This window comes from Salmo salar, chromosome 24 (assembly GCF_965601325.2).
Source record: "Salmo salar chromosome 24, fSalSal1, whole genome shotgun sequence".
NCBI classification, from domain to species: Eukaryota; Metazoa; Chordata; class Actinopteri; order Salmoniformes; family Salmonidae; genus Salmo; species Salmo salar.
In genome coordinates, this window is record NC_138314.1 from 43,849,853 (window position 1) to 43,868,506 (window position 18,654).

General features: G+C 41.3%; 1 protein-coding gene across 1 annotated transcript; it reads left to right on the forward strand.

Annotated features, from left to right (window-relative positions):
* Positions 1-10,378: 10,378 nt before the first annotated feature.
* On the forward strand, positions 10,379-16,253 carry LOC106585872 (C-X-C motif chemokine 13). The gene is made up of 4 exons (XM_045707039.2): positions 10,379-10,838; positions 11,517-11,652; positions 15,303-15,383; positions 15,504-16,253. The coding sequence occupies exons 1-4, from the start codon at positions 10,775-10,777 to the stop codon at positions 15,553-15,555; spliced, it is 333 nt and encodes a 110-aa protein (XP_045562995.2). The 5' UTR covers positions 10,379-10,774; the 3' UTR covers positions 15,556-16,253.
* The last annotated feature ends 2,401 nt before the right edge of the window (positions 16,254-18,654 follow it).

An 18,654-nucleotide genomic window follows, 5' to 3' on the forward strand; every position in this document is an offset into this window, starting at 1 on the left:
ACTACATCACAGTGGTCTAAGACACTACATCACAGTGTTCTAAGACACTACATCACAGTGTTCTAAGGCACTACATCACAGTGGTCTAAGGCACTACATCACAGTGTTCTAAGGCACTACATCACAGTGGTCTAAGGCACTACATCACAGTGGTCTAAGGTACTACATCACAGTGGTCTAAGACACTACATCACAGTGTTCTAAGACACTACATCACAGTGGTCTAAGGCACTACATCACAGTGGTCTAAGACACTACATCACAGTGGTCTAAGGCACTACATCACAGTGGTCTAAGGCCCTACATCACAGTGGTCTAAGGCACTACATCACAGTGGTCTAAGGCACTACATCACAGTTGTCTAAGACACTACATCACAGTGGTCTAAGGCACTACATCACAGTGGTCTAAGACACTACATCACAGTGTTCTAAGGCACTACATCACAGTGTTCTAAGGTACTACATCACAGTGTTCTAAGACACTACATCACAGTGGTCTAAGGCACTACATCACAGTGTTCTAAGGCACTACATCACAGTGGTCTAAGGCACTACATCACAGTGTTCTAAGGCACTACATCACAGTGGTCTAAGGCACTACATCACAGTGGTCTAAGACACTACATCACAGTGTTCTAAGGCACTACATCACAGTGGTCTAAGGCACTACATCACAGTGGTCTAAGACACTACATCACAGTGTTCTAAGGCACTACATCACAGTGGTCTAAGGCACTACATCACAGTGGTCTAAGGTACTACATCACAGTGGTCTAAGGCACTACATCACAGTGTTCTAAGGCACTACATCACAGTGTTCTAAGGCACTACATCACAGTGGTGTGAGGCACTACATCACAGTGTTCTAAGGCACTACATCACAGTGGTCTAAGGCACTACATCACAGTGGTCTAAGACACTACATCACAGTGGTCTAAGGCACTACATCACAGTGGTCTAAGGCACTACATCACAGTGGTCTAAGACACTACATCACAGTGTTCTAAGGCACTACATCACAGTGGTCTGAAGCACTACATCACAGTGGTCTAAGACACTACATCACAGTGTTCTAAGGCACTACATCACAGTGGTCTAAGGCACTACATCACAGTGGTCTAAGGCACTACATCACAGTGGTCTAAGGCACTACATCACAGTGTTCTAAGGCACTACATCACAGTGTTCTAAGGCACTACATCACAGTGGTGTGAGGCACTACATCACAGTGTTCTAAGGCACTACATCACAGTGGTCTAAGGCACTACATCACAGTGGTCTAAGACACTACATCACAGTGGTCTAAGGCACTACATCACAGTGGTCTAAGGCACTACATCACAGTGGTCTAAGACACTACATCACAGTGTTCTAAGGCACTACATCACAGATGTCTGAAGCACTACATCACAGTGGTCTAAGACACTACATCACAGTGTTCTAAGGCACTACATCACAGTGGTCTAAGGCACTACATCACAGTGGTCTAAGGTACTACATCACAGTGTTTTAAGGCACTACATCACAGTGGTCTAAGGCACTACATCACAGTGGTCTAAGACACTACATCACAGTGGTCTAAGGCACTACATCACAGTGGTCTAAGGTACTACATCACAGTGTTCTAAGGCACTACATCACAGTGGTGTGAGGCACTACATCACAGTGGTCTAAGACACTACATCACAGTGGTCTAAGGCACTACATCACAGTGGTCTAAGGCACTACATCACAGTGTTCTAAGGCACTACATCACAGTGGTCTAAGACACTACATCACAGTGGTCTAAGGTACTACATCACAGTGTTCTAAGGCACTACATCACAGTGGTCTAAGGTACTACATCACAGTGTTCTAAGGCACTACATCACAGTGTTCTAAGGCACTACATCACAGTGTTCTAAGGCACTACATCACAGTGTTGTGCCACTAGAGATTCTGGGTTCAAGTCCAAGCTCTGTCCAGGTTAGTGGCGGGTTTAGCCAGCAGGGATTTCCTTGTCCCATCGCGCGCTAGTGACTCCTGTGGCGGGACAGGGCACAGTGCATGCTGACACGGTTGCCAGATGTACGGTGTTTCCTCCGACACATTTGTGCGGCTGGCTTCCGGTTTAAGAGGGCATTGTGTCAAGAAGCTTGGCGGCTTGGTTGGGTTGTGTTTCGGAGGATGCACGGCTCTCGACCTTCACCTCTCCTGAGTCCGTACGGGAGTTGCAGCGATGAGACAAGACTGTACCAATTTCACACCACGAAATTGGGGAGATATTTTTTTTTAAAGTAACACCAGCCTGACTGTAGGTTGACTTACTACAGGAGCAGCCATGGAAGCTCCATCAGTCTGACAGTAGGTTCATTTACTACAGGAGCAGCCATGGAAGCTCCATCAGTCTGACAGTAGGTTCATTTACTACAGGAGCAGCCATGGAAGCTCCATCAGTCTGACAGTAGGTTAATTTACTACAGGAGCAGCCATGGAAGCTCCATCAGTCTGACTGTAGGTTCAGTTACTACAGGAGCAGCCATGGAAGCTCCATCAGTCTGACAGAAGGTTAATTTACTACAGGAGCAGCCATGGAAGCTCCATCAGTCTGACAGTAGGTTAATTTACTACAGGAGCAGCCATGGAAGCTCCATCAGTCTGACAGTAGGTTCATTTACTACAGGAGCAGCCATGGAAGCTCCATCAGTCTGACTGTAGGTTCATTTACTACAGGAGCAGCCATGGAAGCTCCATCAGTCTGACAGTAGGTTCATTTACTACAGGAGCAGCCATGGAAGCTCCATCAATCTGACAGTAGGTTCATTTACTACAGGAGCAGCCATGGAAGCTCCATCAGTCCACACTGCAATCCACACCGCAGATCAGCCTCACCATCACTAATACCACACCACAGATCAGCCTCACCATCACTAATACCACACCACAGATCAGCCTCACCATCACTAATACCACACCACAGATCAGCCTCACCATCACTAATACCACACCACAGATCAGCCTCACCATCACTAATACCACACCACAGATCAGCCTCACCATCACTAATACCACACCACAGATCAGCCTCACCATCACTAATACCACAGCACAGATCAGCCTCACCATCACTAATACCACACCACAGATCAGCCTCACCATCACTAATACCACACCACAGATCAGCCTCACCATCACTAATACCACACCACAGATCAGCCTCACCATCACTAATACCACACCACAGATCAGCCTCACCATCACTAATACCACAGCACAGATCAGCCTCACCATCATTAATACCACACCACAGATCAGCCTCACCATCACTAATACCACACCACAGATCAGCCTCACCATCACTAATACCACACCACAGATCAGCCTCACCATCACTAATACCACACCACAGATCAGCCTCACCATCACTAATACCACACCACAGATCAGCCTCACCATCACTAATACCACACCACAGATCAGCCTCACCATCACTAATACCACACCACAGATCAGCCTCACCATCACTAATACCACACCACAGATCAGCCTCACCATCACTAATACCACACCACAAAATGCACTTCAGTTTGGTTTCAAAGTCATACTGATGGTCACAACAACAAAAAAAGGCATTTGCTCAACTCATCAAACATGACAGAGGCAGTGCCCAGGATAGTGATATTAGTAGGTTAACTGAAAAGGCCTGCTGCATCTGGTCTGCAGCCATTCAACACACACATCATTTCTACTCTGAACTTCCTCTTGTCATTATGGGCGGCCTAGAGGTTAAGACTGTTGGGCCAGTGAGTGTAAAGGTCTCTGGTTCGAATCCCGAGCAGACTAGATGAAAAATCTTTCGATATGCCATTGAGCAAAGCACTTAACCCTAATCTGCTCCTGTAAGTCCCTCTGGATAAAAATGTCTGCTAAATGACTAAGCTGTAACTATATAGGCCTAACAAACCAGGCAGAAGCATGCCAACGTATAAATGTCAAAGTGCGGTGAACTTGTTGGTTCTGGTATGTCTAACTTGTCACACCTAGCTATCTTCAGATGAACACACTAACTGTATGTCGCTCTGGATAAGAGCGTCTGCTAACAGTCCTTTAGTGTGGGAGCCGGCAGCAGGAAACCGTATGAAACAGATGAGGTTAGGTTCACACTCATCATTTCCAATGGAAACTACTGGGACCAACATGCATGATAGTTACAGTATGAGCTGCAATAGTTTCCACTGAATGAAACAGTGTGATTCTCACAGTTAGTGTTATAATGTCTATATAACAGTTAGTGCTATGATGTCTATATAACAGTTAGTGCTATGATGTCTATATAACAGTTAGTGTTATAATGTCTATATAACAGTTAGTGTTATAATGTCTATATAACAGTTAGTGTTATAATGTCTATATAACAGTTAGTGTTATAATGTCTATATAACAGTTAGTGTTATAATGTCTATATAACAGTTAGTACTCAGACTTGATTGAACTAATCAACTCCTCATCAACCCTTTGATTTGAATCAGGTTTGTGAGTGCTCCCCTTTGGGTCTCCAGAACCAGGATTGGGAGACACTGGTCTTAACACCCAGAGGTTTGTTCATTCAGAACAAAACCGTAGCAAACAGTTTGTAACGGAAACCATTAACTTTGATTTCCACTGACCCACCATGCTCATCATACTAATACACCCCAGGTTTCCACTGACCCACCATGCTCATCATACTAATACACCCCAGGTTTCCACTGACCCACCATGCTCATCATACTAATACACCCCAGGTTTCCACTGACCCACCATGCTCATCATACTAATACACCCCAGGTTTCCACTGACCCACCATGCTCATCATACTAATACACCCCAGGTTTCCACTGACCCACCATGCTCATCATACTAATACACCCCAGGTTTCCACTGACCCACCATGCTCATCATACTAATACACCCCAGGTTTCCACTGACCCACCATGCTCATCATACTAATACACCCCAGGTTTCCACTGACCCACCATGCTCATCATACTAATACACCCCAGGTTACCACTGACCCACCATGCTCATCATACTAATACACCCCAGGTTTCCACTGACCCACCATGCTCATCATACTAATACACCCCAGGTTTCCACTGACCCACCATGCTCATCATACTAATACACCCCAGGTTTCCACTGACCCACCATGCTCATCATACTAATCCACCCAAGGTTTCCACTGACCCACCATGCTCATCATACTAATACACCCCAGGTTACCACTGACCCACCATGCTCATCATACTAATACACCCCAGGTTTCCACTGACCCACCATGCTCATCATACTAATACACCCCAGGTTACCACTGACCCACCATGCTCATCATACTAATACACCCCAGGTTTCCACTGACCCACCATGCTCATCATACTAATACACCCCAGGTTTCCACTGACCCACCATGCTCATCATACTAATACACCCCAGGTTTCCACTGACCCACCATGCTCATCATACTAATACACCCCAGGTTTCCACTGACCCACCATGCTCATCATACTAATACACCCCAGGTTTCCACTGACCCACCATGCTCATCATACTAATACACCCCAGGTTTCCACTGACCCACCATGCTCATCATACTAATACACCCCAGGTTTCCACTGACCCACCATGCTCATCATACTAATACACCCCAGGTTTCCACTGACCCACCATGCTCATCATACTCAGATCATAGAAGGTGGCACAGACATGGGCTGGCTGCATGTTGTTTACCCACACGGTGTTCAGTTTCATTATATTGGCTAACTTTCTATTCTGGTTCAGAGGTTTGGGAAAGTCAAATCCAGAAAGTGAAATGCTGTGCTTTCTTCCTCCTTTGGTCGATGTGGAGTTTTTTGGTTCTGCAAAGCCATAAAAACCTGTATTATAATGATGGTACTGATATAATAGGCATCCTGTCTACTAGACTCACTGTCAGTCTGGGACTATTAAAGTATGGTAATATAGTGATACTAACACAGCTAATATTGAATTATTACTTTGTTATAAACTTGTATTAGCCTTAATCTAATCGTATTTTATCTGATCATAATAGCCTTTATTATAAGACATGTTATTCTACCCATGTTATTCTACCCATGTTATTCTACCCATGTTATTCAATCCATGTTATTCTACCCATGTTATTCTACCCATGTTATCCTACCCATGTTATTCTACCCATGTTATTCAACCTATGTTATTCTACCCATGTTATTCTACCCATGTTATTCTATCCATGTTATTCTACCCATGTTATTCTACCCATGTTAATCAACCCATGTTAATCAACCCATGTTATTCTACCCATGTTATTCAACCCATGTTATTCTACCCATGTTATTCTACCCATGTTATTCTACCCTTGTTATTCTACCCATGTTATTCTACCCATGTTTTCCTACCCATGTTATTCAACCCATGTTATTCTACCCATGTTATTCTACCCATGTTATTCTACTCATGTTATTCTACCCATGACTGTACGTTTGTTTATTGTGTAACTCTGTGTTGTTGTTTTTGTCACACTGCTTTGCTTTATCTTGGCCAGGTCGCAGTTGTAAATGAGAACTTGTTCTCAACTGGTCTACCTGGTTAAATAAAGGTGAAATAATTATTTTAATTATTTTCCAAATGCCTTAATATGTCTGTTATTTAGTCAGGATTTAGTCAGGATACAGACCTTGTTCTGCCCCTGAACAAGGCAGTTAACCCACTGTTCCTAGGCCGTCATTGTAAATAACAATTTGTTCTTAACTGACCTGCCTAGTTAAATAAAGGTTAAATTTAAATTAAATTAAAATATAAAAGGATTGTTATTAGATGATAATAATAAGAGATACATGCTCACCACAAACCAGTCTTATGAAATTTGAAACATCATGCTATTTATGATGAATGGGAATTCCAAGCAGACTAATTAATTCAGTGTTTTTTTCTTCCTGACATTAATTCTGCTTTTTTGAAAATGGACTACTGGAAGTCGTTGTTCTCCCTGCTAAATTTAGGCCTAGTTGAAGGCACTAAAACCTTGCTCACTGCAGGCCTTAATGCTCACATCAGTTATGTTTTTTTCAAGTCCGTTTTGGAATTTCTCACTGTCCAAACAGCAAGTTACAAGTGACCACATCGGATTTGTAAGTGTTCAGACAGCATTCATTTGATGACATGGCTAGTTGTCATGGTAACGATGGGTGTGTGTTCAGACAGCATTCATTTGATGACATGGCTAGTTGTCATAGTAACGATGGGTGTGTGTTCAGACAGCATTCATTTGATGACATGGCTAGTTTTCATAGTAACGATGGGTGTGTGTTCAGACAGCATTCATTTGATGACATGGCTAGTTGTCATAGTAACGATGGGTGTGTGTTCAGACAGCATTCATTTGATGACATGGCTAGTTGTCATAGTAACGATGGGTGTGTGTTCAGACAGCATTCATTTGATGACATGGCTAGTTGTCATAGTAACGATGGGTTTGTGTTCAGACAGCATTCATTTGATGACATGGCTAGTTGTCATAGTAATGATGGGTGTGTGTTCAGACAGCATTCATTTGATGACATGGCTAGTTGTCCTAGTAACGATGGGTGTGTGTTCAGACAGCATTCATTTGATGACATGGCTAGTTGTCATAGTAACGATGGGTGTGTGTTCAGACAGCATTCATTTGATGACATGTCTAGTTGTCACACTAACAATGGGTGTATGTGTGGTGGTGTAGGCTGATTGGTGCTCCTGCTTCCTATCACTCAGAAGTTATGTAGTAAGCTAAGATGACAACAATGCCTGCCAGGGATGTTTCCCACATACTTTGAATGTTCAAAATCATAGTGTCAGAACACCTTTAAAGCCTCAAAGGACAAGTTGATCCAACTTTCAAAACAAGTAATTTTTCGGCCACAGCAGTCCACTAGCTAGCCACAGCAGTCAATTAGCTAGCCACAACAGTCAACTAGCTAGCCACAGCAGTCAACTAGCTAGCCACGGCAGTCAACTAGCTAGCCACAGCAGTCAACTAGCTAGCCACAGTAGTCAACTAGCCAGCCACAGTAGTCAACTAGCTAGCCACGGCAGTCAACTAGCTAGCCACAGCAGTCAACTAGCTAGCCACAGTAGTCAACTAGCCAGCCACAGTAGTCAACTAGCTAGCCACGGCAGTCAACTAGCTAGCCACAGCAGTCAACTAGCCAGCCACAGCAGTCAACTAGCTAGCCACAACAGTCAACTAGCTAGCCACAGCAGTCAACTAACCAGCCACAGCAGTCAACTAACCAGCCACAGCAGTCAACTAGCTAGCCACAGTAGTCAACTAGCCAGACACAGTAGTCAACTAGCTAGCCACAGCAGTCAACTAGCTAGCCACAGCAGTCAACTAGCTAGCTGTTTACCTTTCTACCACATTCACTCATTTGTTTGCAAACAACTAACAAGCTAGTTAGCGCTCTCATGTTCTTGTCAAACTGTCAACAGAGTAGCTAGGAAGCAGCAAGATATGCCAAACAACAGTCTAAAAACCACTTGAGCGTAAATAAATCAGATTTGACCATTCAGACACAAGTCGCATGGCCAGGAATCAGATTTGTATCTGACTTAAAACCACCTATGAAGGTGGTTTGAAATGTGACTTGAAATGTCCAATTCCATGTGCTTTTTGCTTTTCAGACTGCAGGAAAAATAACAGATTAGAATCTGATATGCAATAAATATAGATTTGAGTCATTTCAAACTGCCAATGGGAACAAGCCTTATATATAAGTCGCTCTGGATAAGAGCGTCTGATAAATGACCACAATGTAAAATTAGATGTGGTCTTCACCGGGCAGTCCACTGCCAATAGAGAGCTCTTTCCATCAGTCTGCTAATAAAAACACATTGTCTGGCTTCTTAATGCTTGTTGGAATTTTCAGTTCCTTATTCTGGGTTCCTTGCACCCGATCAAGTGAAATGAGTCTGAATTAAACACAAGTGATATGAAGCTATCAGCCTTGGTAAATGTGTGGCAGAATGATTCTGATAGGGAAAAGAACACAAGTGATATGAAGCTATCAGCCTTGATAAATGTGTGGCAGAATGATTCTGATAGGGAAAAGAACACAAGTGATATGAAGCTATCAGCCTTGATAAGTGTGTGGCAGAATGATTCTGAAAGGGAAAAGATATGACAGTGTAATAATAGTATTGTATTAATTCCCAAGGAGGAAATGTTGCTGCACATGCAGTATATACAGTCAGGTCCACAATTATTGACACCCTTAAAGATTTCTTATAAAAAAAACCTGTGGATTGAATTGAAGAGGACAGTCCATCAGCGCAGACAAGAGATATCAAGGATCTGGAAAGACTCTGTTATAGAGGAACGGTCTAAGATCCCTCCTGATGTGTTCTTCATTCTCATAACCTAACGTAGCAGGTCTAAGATCCCTCCTGATGTGTTCTTCATTCTCATAACCTAACGTAGCAGGTCTAAGATCCCTCCTGATGTGTTCTTCATTCTCATAACCTAACGTAGCAGGTCTAAGATCCCTCCTGATGTGTTCTTCATTCTCATAACCTAACGTAGCAGGTCTAAGATCCCTCCTGATGTGTTCTTCATTCTCATAACCTAACGTAGCAGGTCTATGATCCCTCCTGATGTGTTCTTCATTCTCATAACCTAACGTAGCAGGTCTAAGATCCCTCCTGATGTGTTCTTCATTCTCATAACCTAACGTAGCAGGTCTAAGATCCCTCCTGATGTGTTCTTCATTCTCATAACCTAACGTAGCAGGTCTAAGATCCCTCCTGATGTGTTCTTCATTCTCATAACGTAACGTAGCAGGTCTAAGATCCCTCCTGATGTGTTCTTCATTCTCATAACCTAACGTAGCAGGTCTAAGATCCCTCCTGATGTGTTCTTCATTCTCATAACCTAACGTAGCAGGTCTAAGATCCCTCCTGATGTGTTCTTCATTCTCATAACCTAACGTAGCAGGTCTAAGATCCCTCCTGATGTGTTCTTCATTCTCATAACGTAACGTAGCAGGTCTAAGATCCCTCCTGATGTGTTCTTCATTCTCATAACCTAATGTAACAGGCGTAAAAGAAGATCCTATAAAACATAGTAGAAAAAGGCTCAGTGGCCATTATCCTCTCTAGGTGAGGTATTGAAAACAGCAGTGCCATTTTAACCCCTATCTTTTTGAGAGAGAAAAAAAATATGACTTGTGAAACAAAATCACTTTCACTGAGCAATTGTATTAGTATAAAATAATATAATTTCCCCTTTTTTGTTGCATACAATATAGCTCAGTGTTTGTATTATTGATTTGATACAGTCTTTTTTGTTTATCTTTTTCAAGGCCAATAATTATGGACCTGTCTGTATGTCTACAAGAAATTCAGTTTTTAAACGCTATCCACTCTTAACCACTGAATTTCTACTTGTTCTACCCAGCATTTACCATGTTTTGACTAGATTGCTGAAGTATTATTTGATTATATTATCATTAAAATCCTCTTTACATTTGTAACAAGACAGATTCTCAATATGGCATGTTTAATTTCAATAGAATGAATCACTAGGCTATAAATTAAGGATAAAGTTAAAATAGTGAATATATATATAGACATTTTTATATACTCCAAAAGTCTGATCATCATTTTGCGTGAAGACAAGGGATTCCCCCACACTTCCTTTTTTGCAGCAATATAAACCCAGAGACAACATCATTCAGTTTCAGTAGACACCAGCCGACCACAGCCAACACAGACTCAAGATGCCTTTCAAGCCACACTACCTGTTGGTCTCCCTGACTCTCTGCTGGTTCGTGGCTCTTCAAGGTGACATATTGCATCTTTATCTATATATATATCTATGCATCTGTTCAACTTGACTCTTGAACTATCGACAAACCAAACCTATTATCATTTATTTTTTAAACAATTTAATTCCAATGATCACAATCAATCCATTGCAATTTTAAGTGTCTCAGAGTAGGGTCTGTATTCAATCCGTGTGGCAGAAGTTCTGCGTTGCAGCGTGAGTGAAATTTAAAGGCAATGTTCCTTAGCGGAAACTGCATTCACGGTAAACGCTGCATGTCGTCTCAATCAGATATTACCGTTACATTGCTATCACGCAATCACTGTCTTTTTACTGGTGTTTTTATTTCTTTACTTACCTATTGTTCACCTAATACCTTTATGCACTATTGGTTAGAGCCTGTAAGTAAGCATTTCACTGTAAGGTCTACACCTGTTGTATTCGGCGCACGAGACAAATAAACTTTGGTTTGATTTGATCTGTAACGCTTCAGCGATGATACAGACTGAATAGAGCCCTAAGAGTGCTGATCTAGAATCAGTTTTGTTTTTGTAACATTCACATGTTTCAAAGTGCAACTTTTAGTGATGATAAAAAGGTTTTAATCCTATCCCTTAAACCTTAACCTTTAACCCCAAATTCGAACAATACTATATTGTTATTGTATGTAATATTCACGGTCTTCATCCCTGCAGCATTCCCCATGAACGGCTGTGCTGCATGTCAGAAGTGTCGCTGCATCCGAACGTCCTCTGCTTTCATCTCTCCTAGGCTGTTCCACAGGATAGAGATCCTACCTCCAGGTGCCCACTGTCGTCAAACAGAGATCATGTGAGTCAACTAACACCACCTAACAACCAGTCAACAACACTTTCACAGTCAAAAAGCAAGCCAAGATCTATTTCTGAAATATATATATTTTTTTAAACATTACTTAAAAAAAAAAAAGTTACTGTTCTGTATGAATGAGGTTTGTACAGTAGCCCTGATACATTACCTGGTCTGCCTAATACATTATCACAGTATTCCTAATACATTATCACAGCATTCCTAATACATTATCACAGTAGCCCTAATACATTGCATGGTCTGCCTAATACATGATCACAGCATGCCTAATACATTATCACAGTATGCCTAATAAATTATCACAGCATGCCTAATACATGATCACAGTATGTCCAATACATTATCACAGTATGCCTAATACATTATCACAGTATACCCAACACATTATCACAGTATGCCTAATACATTATCACAGCATGCCTAATACATTATCACAGCATGCCTAATATATTATCACAGTATGCCTAATACATCATCACAGTATGCCTAATACATTATCACAGTATGCCCAACACATGATCACAGTATGCCTAATACATTATCACAGTTTGCCTAATACATTATCACAGTATGCCTAATACATGATCACAGTATGCCCAACACATGATCACAGTATGCCCAACACATGATCACAGTATGCCTAATACATTATCACAGTTTGCTTAATACATTATCACAGTTTGCCTAATACATTATCACATCATATTGGCTACACTCTTAGAAAAAAAGGTGCTATCTAGAACCCAAAAGGGTTCTTCTGCAGTCCCCATAGTAGAACCCTTTGAAATAAATCCCTTTTGGGGTTCCATGTAGAACCTTTTCCACAGAGGGTTCTACATGGAACTGAAAAGGGTTTTACCCGGAACTAATAAGAGTTCTACCTGGAACCAAATAGTGTTCTCCTATGGGGACAGCTGAAGAACCCTTTTGGAACCATTTTTTCTACGTGTGTATATGCCTGTCCTGCCAATATTGTTATTCTCAGACCATATTATATTTCAAAACTCGAGCTTTGATAACAAAATAGATCAGTTGGTGTAGCACTTGCGAGGCACAGCTGAGCATAAATTGAAACAATTGGCTTTTATTTTACTGGACTGATAGTATCTGCTTCTGTCATGGTGCTTTCAAGAAAACTGAGAACTCTGGGAAAAAGAACTAGGTCAAATCATGAAGTCAGTGAACTTCAGGTCGGAAAGTTGGAGTTCTAGAAAGATGCCCCAGTTACCGACTTGGAATTTAGAGTCGGATGACCGTTCAAAACGATTTTTCCTAATCGGATCTCGTTTTTTTCAGTATCCAGTTGTCTTGAACACACTGAAGTCGGAAGTCTGAGATTTCAGAGTTCCCAGTAGTTTTGAACACCGCATTAGTCTCAGCGGAGGGAGGGAGAGAACAGCAGAGGGTCCGCCTCACACGGTCCTGCTCTCTCCTTCCTTTCCTCCGGTGAGACTGACCAGAGAGAGGGGACAACGTCTTCCACCTGATGGCTAAAGTCGAGTCACACCGCATCTGCCTCCGGCACAAATTCATGTTGTTCCTATGACCAGAGAAAGTTAAATATCCCTCCCTATTAAAATAGACAGGACGAGCTGCTACTAATAATAAAAACACAGCGCTATCGATACACTTGGCAACTCATTCATTGCATTTGCAGCTCAAGTGGAAGTAGAGAGAAACATGTTTTATGTTTTGTAATAGTGTTGAATGAAAACAGTGACAGAGCAGAATGAAAACTTAAACATGAACTCACTCATAAAAAACAGCAGCTGTTTGCTGTATTCTTTGATCATTTCTCTCTGGTCATGGTTTTAAAAGTTATGAAATCTTATATAGGCTGGTATCAAACTTTGCGTGGGGTCGTGGAAGCTGTAGGAACAGTGATTTGAGCTATCCGATTGGCCAGCGCAGTAGGCACACTCGATTTATCCACAGGTCTTCCTGTCCGCCGGTTAGGCGGAGTTTGTCTTTTCAGACAAATGAAATCGTTTAAAATGGGAACACTTTGCCTACCCGGTGCGCAAGGCTTCTGAATAACGTGCACCTTCCGGTAACTTCGCAACACGAATAAAAAAAGAAGCGCAAGACTTTTATCGTTGGATTTTCTACAGAAATGTTTGGTGATCGACTAGGAATGCCTGGAAGTCGATCGATTGGTTGGTAACCAGTGGCCCAGTGGATCTCCATGCTTTTTGTTGTTGTTGTCCAGGCTTCATCTGTGTCCTGGAAACCGCCCCTAAAACCCATGGTGGCTGTCATTGTCTCCACACATAGATCATGTGAGTCAGTCAGCGAGGTCTTGAACGAAGCGTTAAACTGTGGTTTTCTAATGCATAGGGGGAAGAAGCGTGGGGGATAGGTCGTGGTGGAGGGGAAATTAATTAGTCTGTATAGTCGCTTTACTGCATGCTATGCAAACCAATCATTAGTCACTGATGATGAGTTCAATGTTCCTATTCATAACCAAGGCTAAGACATTGGAATAAATGTGGGCATTTGCAGTGGTAGCCTATATCAATTTCCCCAGAAACTCAGTATGTGGCAGGGACTCCAGACAATCACAGATTACAAATATGTTTTTCTAGTCAAGGCCATCCTATTCAACTATTGCTGTAGATCTACTATTATATCCTACCTATTCTACAGATATACTATATATTCTATCCACATACTGTCCACAATGACTATACATTCAATCACACATGTATACATATACATACAGTGCATTCAGAAAGTATTCAGACCCCTTGACTTTTTCCACACTTTATTATGTTTATAGACTTTTTCTAAAATGGATTAAATAAAAAATTGTCCTCATCAATTTACACACAATACTCCACAATAACAAAGCAAAAACAGGTTTAGACATTTTAGAAAATGTATTAAAAGTAAAAAACAGAAACACCTTATTTACATAAGTATTCAGACGCTTTGCTATGAGACTCGAAATTGAGTTTAGATACATCCTGTTTCCATTGATTATCCTTGAGATGTTTCTACAACTTGATTGGAGTCCACCTGTGGTAAATTACATTGATTAGACATGATTTGGAACATCTCACACCTGTCTATATAAAGGTCCTACAGTTGTCAGGGCATGTCAGAGCAACAACCAAGCCATGAGGTCGAAGGAATGCCAAGAGTGTGAAAAGCTATCATCAAGGCAAAGGGTGGCTACTTTGAACAATCTCAAATATAAAATATATTTTTATTTGTTTAACACTTTTTGGGTTACTACATGATTCCATATGTGTTATTTCATAGTTGTGATGTCTTCACTATTATTCTACAATGTAGAAAATTGTAAAATAAATTAAAACCCTGAAATGAGTAGGTGTCCAAACTTTTGACTGGTACTGTATATATACATACATTTACATATACAGTACTCTGACTTTGCTCGTCCTAATATTTATAGATTTCTTAATTCCATTCTTTTACTCAGATTTGTGTGTATTTTCTAGATATTACTGCACTGTTGGAGCTGGGAACACAACCATTTCCCTACAGCCGTAGTAACATCTGCTAAATATGTGTACATTCATATTGACATTTTATGATATGTTTTATTCTGCAGTGTATGATATGTAACCATGGTGACGCTGTAATATATCCCTCCCTTCATTCATCAGCGTTACCAAGAAGGACAAAGCCACCGTCTGTGTGACTCCAGATGCACGATGGATCAACAAAGTCATTACCAAGTTACAAAGGTAAATACAACACACACACACACACACACACACACACACACACACACACACACACACACACACACACACACACACACACACACTTCTGTTGACTTTAACACAGACCATCTCTTTCTACAGTAGCAACAAGAAGAAGAGAAGTGCAGAACTTCCCCATCTCAACCACCATTGAGTGAATTGGAACAGGAATGTATCAAGTTGGAGCTAAATGGAAATGTGACACCAATGTAATACCAATGTAATACCAATGTAATACCAATGTAATACCAATGTAATACCAATGTAATACCAATGTAATACCAATGTGATACCAATGTGATACCAATGTGATACCAATGTAATACCAATGTGATACCAATGTGATACCAATGTGATACCAATGTGATACCAATGTAATACCAATGTGATACCAATGTGATACCAATGTGATACCAATGTGATACCAATGTAATACCAATGTAATACCAATGTGATACCAATGTAATACCAATGTGATACCAATGTGATACCAATATAATACCAATGTGATACCAATGTAACACCAATGTGATACCAATGTAATACCAATGTGATACCAATGTGATACCAATGTGATACCAATGTGATACCAATGTAATACCAATGTAATACCAATGTGATACCAATGTAATACCAATGTGATACCAATGTGATACCAATGTGATACCAATGTGATACCAATATAATACCAATATAATACCAATGTAATACCAATGTAATACCAATGTGATACCAATGGATTCTATTCAAATATGATTCCAATACCAAGTGAATTATTTGATGTTAAATGATCTCAGTATGTATTGTTAGGTTGTTATTGTTCAGAGTAAATAACCCACGGACACTAGAGAAGCTTTAACCAAGTTTAATTCTTCCCAGAGGTTCTGTACAGCTGTAATTCAGACAACCCAACATTTGTCCCATCCAGATATTTATATCCCACTTTAATAAGACCCTCCTCCTTCTCTTCAATCCTTTCATCTTATGGTTCTACAGGAAGAGAGTAAAAAGGGTGACAGGAAACCAAACCTTTATTACTCCCTGATGAGAATCTGTCCTCACCTCCTGACCTCAACCCCTCCTTCATCTAATCCACAGATATCCATCTGTCTTTCCTGTATCAACACTTTGCTCTCCTCTGGTCCACCAACACATTCCAACACATTCCACAGCTATCTGTCTTTCTAGAGACCCAGTCTCTTTTACTCCTTAATATTTGTTTTATTTTTTATTTTACCTTTATTTAACCAGGTAGGCTAGTTGAGAACAAGTTCTCATTTGCAACTGCGACCTGGTCAAGATAAAGCATAGCAGTTAGACACATACAACACAGAGTTACACATGGAATGAACAAAACATACAGTCAATAATACAGAAGAAAAAAATAAAACAAAAAGTCTATATACAGTGAGTGCAAATTAGGTAAAATAAGGGAATTAATGCAATAAAGAGGCCATGGTGGCAAAGTAATTACAGTATGGCAATTAAACACTGGAATGGTAGATGTGCAAAAGATGGAATGTGCAAGTAGAGATACGGGGGTGCAAAAGGAGCAGAGTAAATAAATAAATACAGTATGGGGATGAGGTAGATAGATGGGCTGTATACAGATGGGCTATGTACAGGTGCAGTGATCTGTGAGCTGCTCTGACAGCTGGTGCTTAAAGCTAGTGAGGGAGATAAGTGTTTCCAGTTTCAGAGATTTTTGCAGTTCATTCCAGTCATTGGCAGCAGAGAACTGAAAGGAAAGGCGACCAAAGGAGGAATTGGCTTTGGGGGTGACCAGTGAGATATACCTGCTGGAGCGTGTGCTACGAGTGGGTGCTGCTATGGTGACCAGCGAGCTGAGATAAGGCGGGGCTTTACCTAGCAGAGACTTGTAGATAACCTGTAGCCAGTGGGTTTGGCGACGAGTATAAAGTGAGGGCCAGCCAACGAGAGCATATAGGTCGCAATGGTGGTAGTGTATGGGGCTTTGGTGACAAAACGGATGGCACTGTGATAGACTGCATCCAGTTTGTTGAGTAGAGTGTTGGAGGCTATTTTATAGATGACATCGCCGAAGTCGAGGATCAGTAGGATGGTCAGTTTTACGGGGGTATGTTTGGCAGCATGAGTGAAGGATGCTTTGTTGCGAAATAGGAAACCAATTCTAGATTTAACTTTGGATTGGAGATGTTTGATGTGAGTCTGGAAGGAGAGTTTACAGTCTAACCAGACACCTAGGTATTTGTAGTTGTCCACATATTCTAAGTCAGAACCGTCCAGAGTAGGTGATGCTGGACAGGCGGGCAGGTGCAGGCAGCGATCGGTTGAAGAGCATGCACTTAGTTTTACTTGTAATTAGGAGCAGTTGGAGGCCACGGAAGGAGAGTTGTATGTCATTGAAGCTCGTCTGGAGGGTTGTTAACAGTGTCCAAAGAAGGGCCAGAAGTATACAGAATGGTGTCGTCTGCGTAGAGGTGGATCAGAGACTCACCAGCAGCAAGAGCGACATCATTGATGTATACAGAGAAGAGAGTCGGCCCAAGAATTGAACCCTGTGGCACCCCCATAGAGACTGCCAGAGGTCTGGACAACAGGCCCTCCGATTTGACACACTGAACTCTATCAGAGAAGTAGTTGGTGAACCAGGCGAGGCAATCATTTGAGAAACCAAGTTGTTGAGTCTGCCAATAAGAATGTGATGATTGACAGAGTCGAAAGCCTTGGCCAGGTCGATGAATACAGCTGCACAGTAATGTCTCTTATCGATGGCGGTTATGATATTGTTAAGGACCTTGAGAGTGGCTGAGGTGCACCCATGACAGGCTCTGAAACCAGATTGCATAGCGGAGAAGGTACGGTGTGATTCAAAATGGTCGGTATAATATACTATGCGTCTGATCTATCATGTCTTTAATATCTCAATGTTCAAACTGTCGAATCCAACAGTCCCTCGTCTTGAACAATAGCATCCTAATGTTCAATTCATATCAACTTGGAAATTACTAATATATGTATAAACAATAATAATAAAACATGAATAATAAAAAACTAACAAATGATTATAAAACAAGAATTAAACAAACAAACAAATGAACAAACAATGAACAAACAGTCACAGCGAGGTATACAAATTCAGAGACTTATGGCCTCTGAATTATGATCACACAACAAAATGCCATTCCAGCTGAATCTGCCGTCTCCTTCAATGGCAGATGGAGCAGCTTTTAGTCTCTCCACTTTCCCCTTCTGGTTCCTAAGAGAGTGA

Excerpts from the sequence above, each read along its gene's own strand:
- LOC106585872 (XM_045707039.2), top strand. The coding sequence starts at position 10,775 with ATGCCTTTCAAGCCACACTACCTGTTGGTCTCCCTGACTCTCTGCTGG. Across the intron at positions 11,653-15,302 it reads TGTCGTCAAACAGAGATCAT|CGTTACCAAGAAGGACAAAG; the intron begins GTGAGTCAACTA and ends TTCATTCATCAG. Across the intron at positions 15,384-15,503 it reads GTCATTACCAAGTTACAAAG|TAGCAACAAGAAGAAGAGAA; the intron begins GTAAATACAACA and ends CTCTTTCTACAG.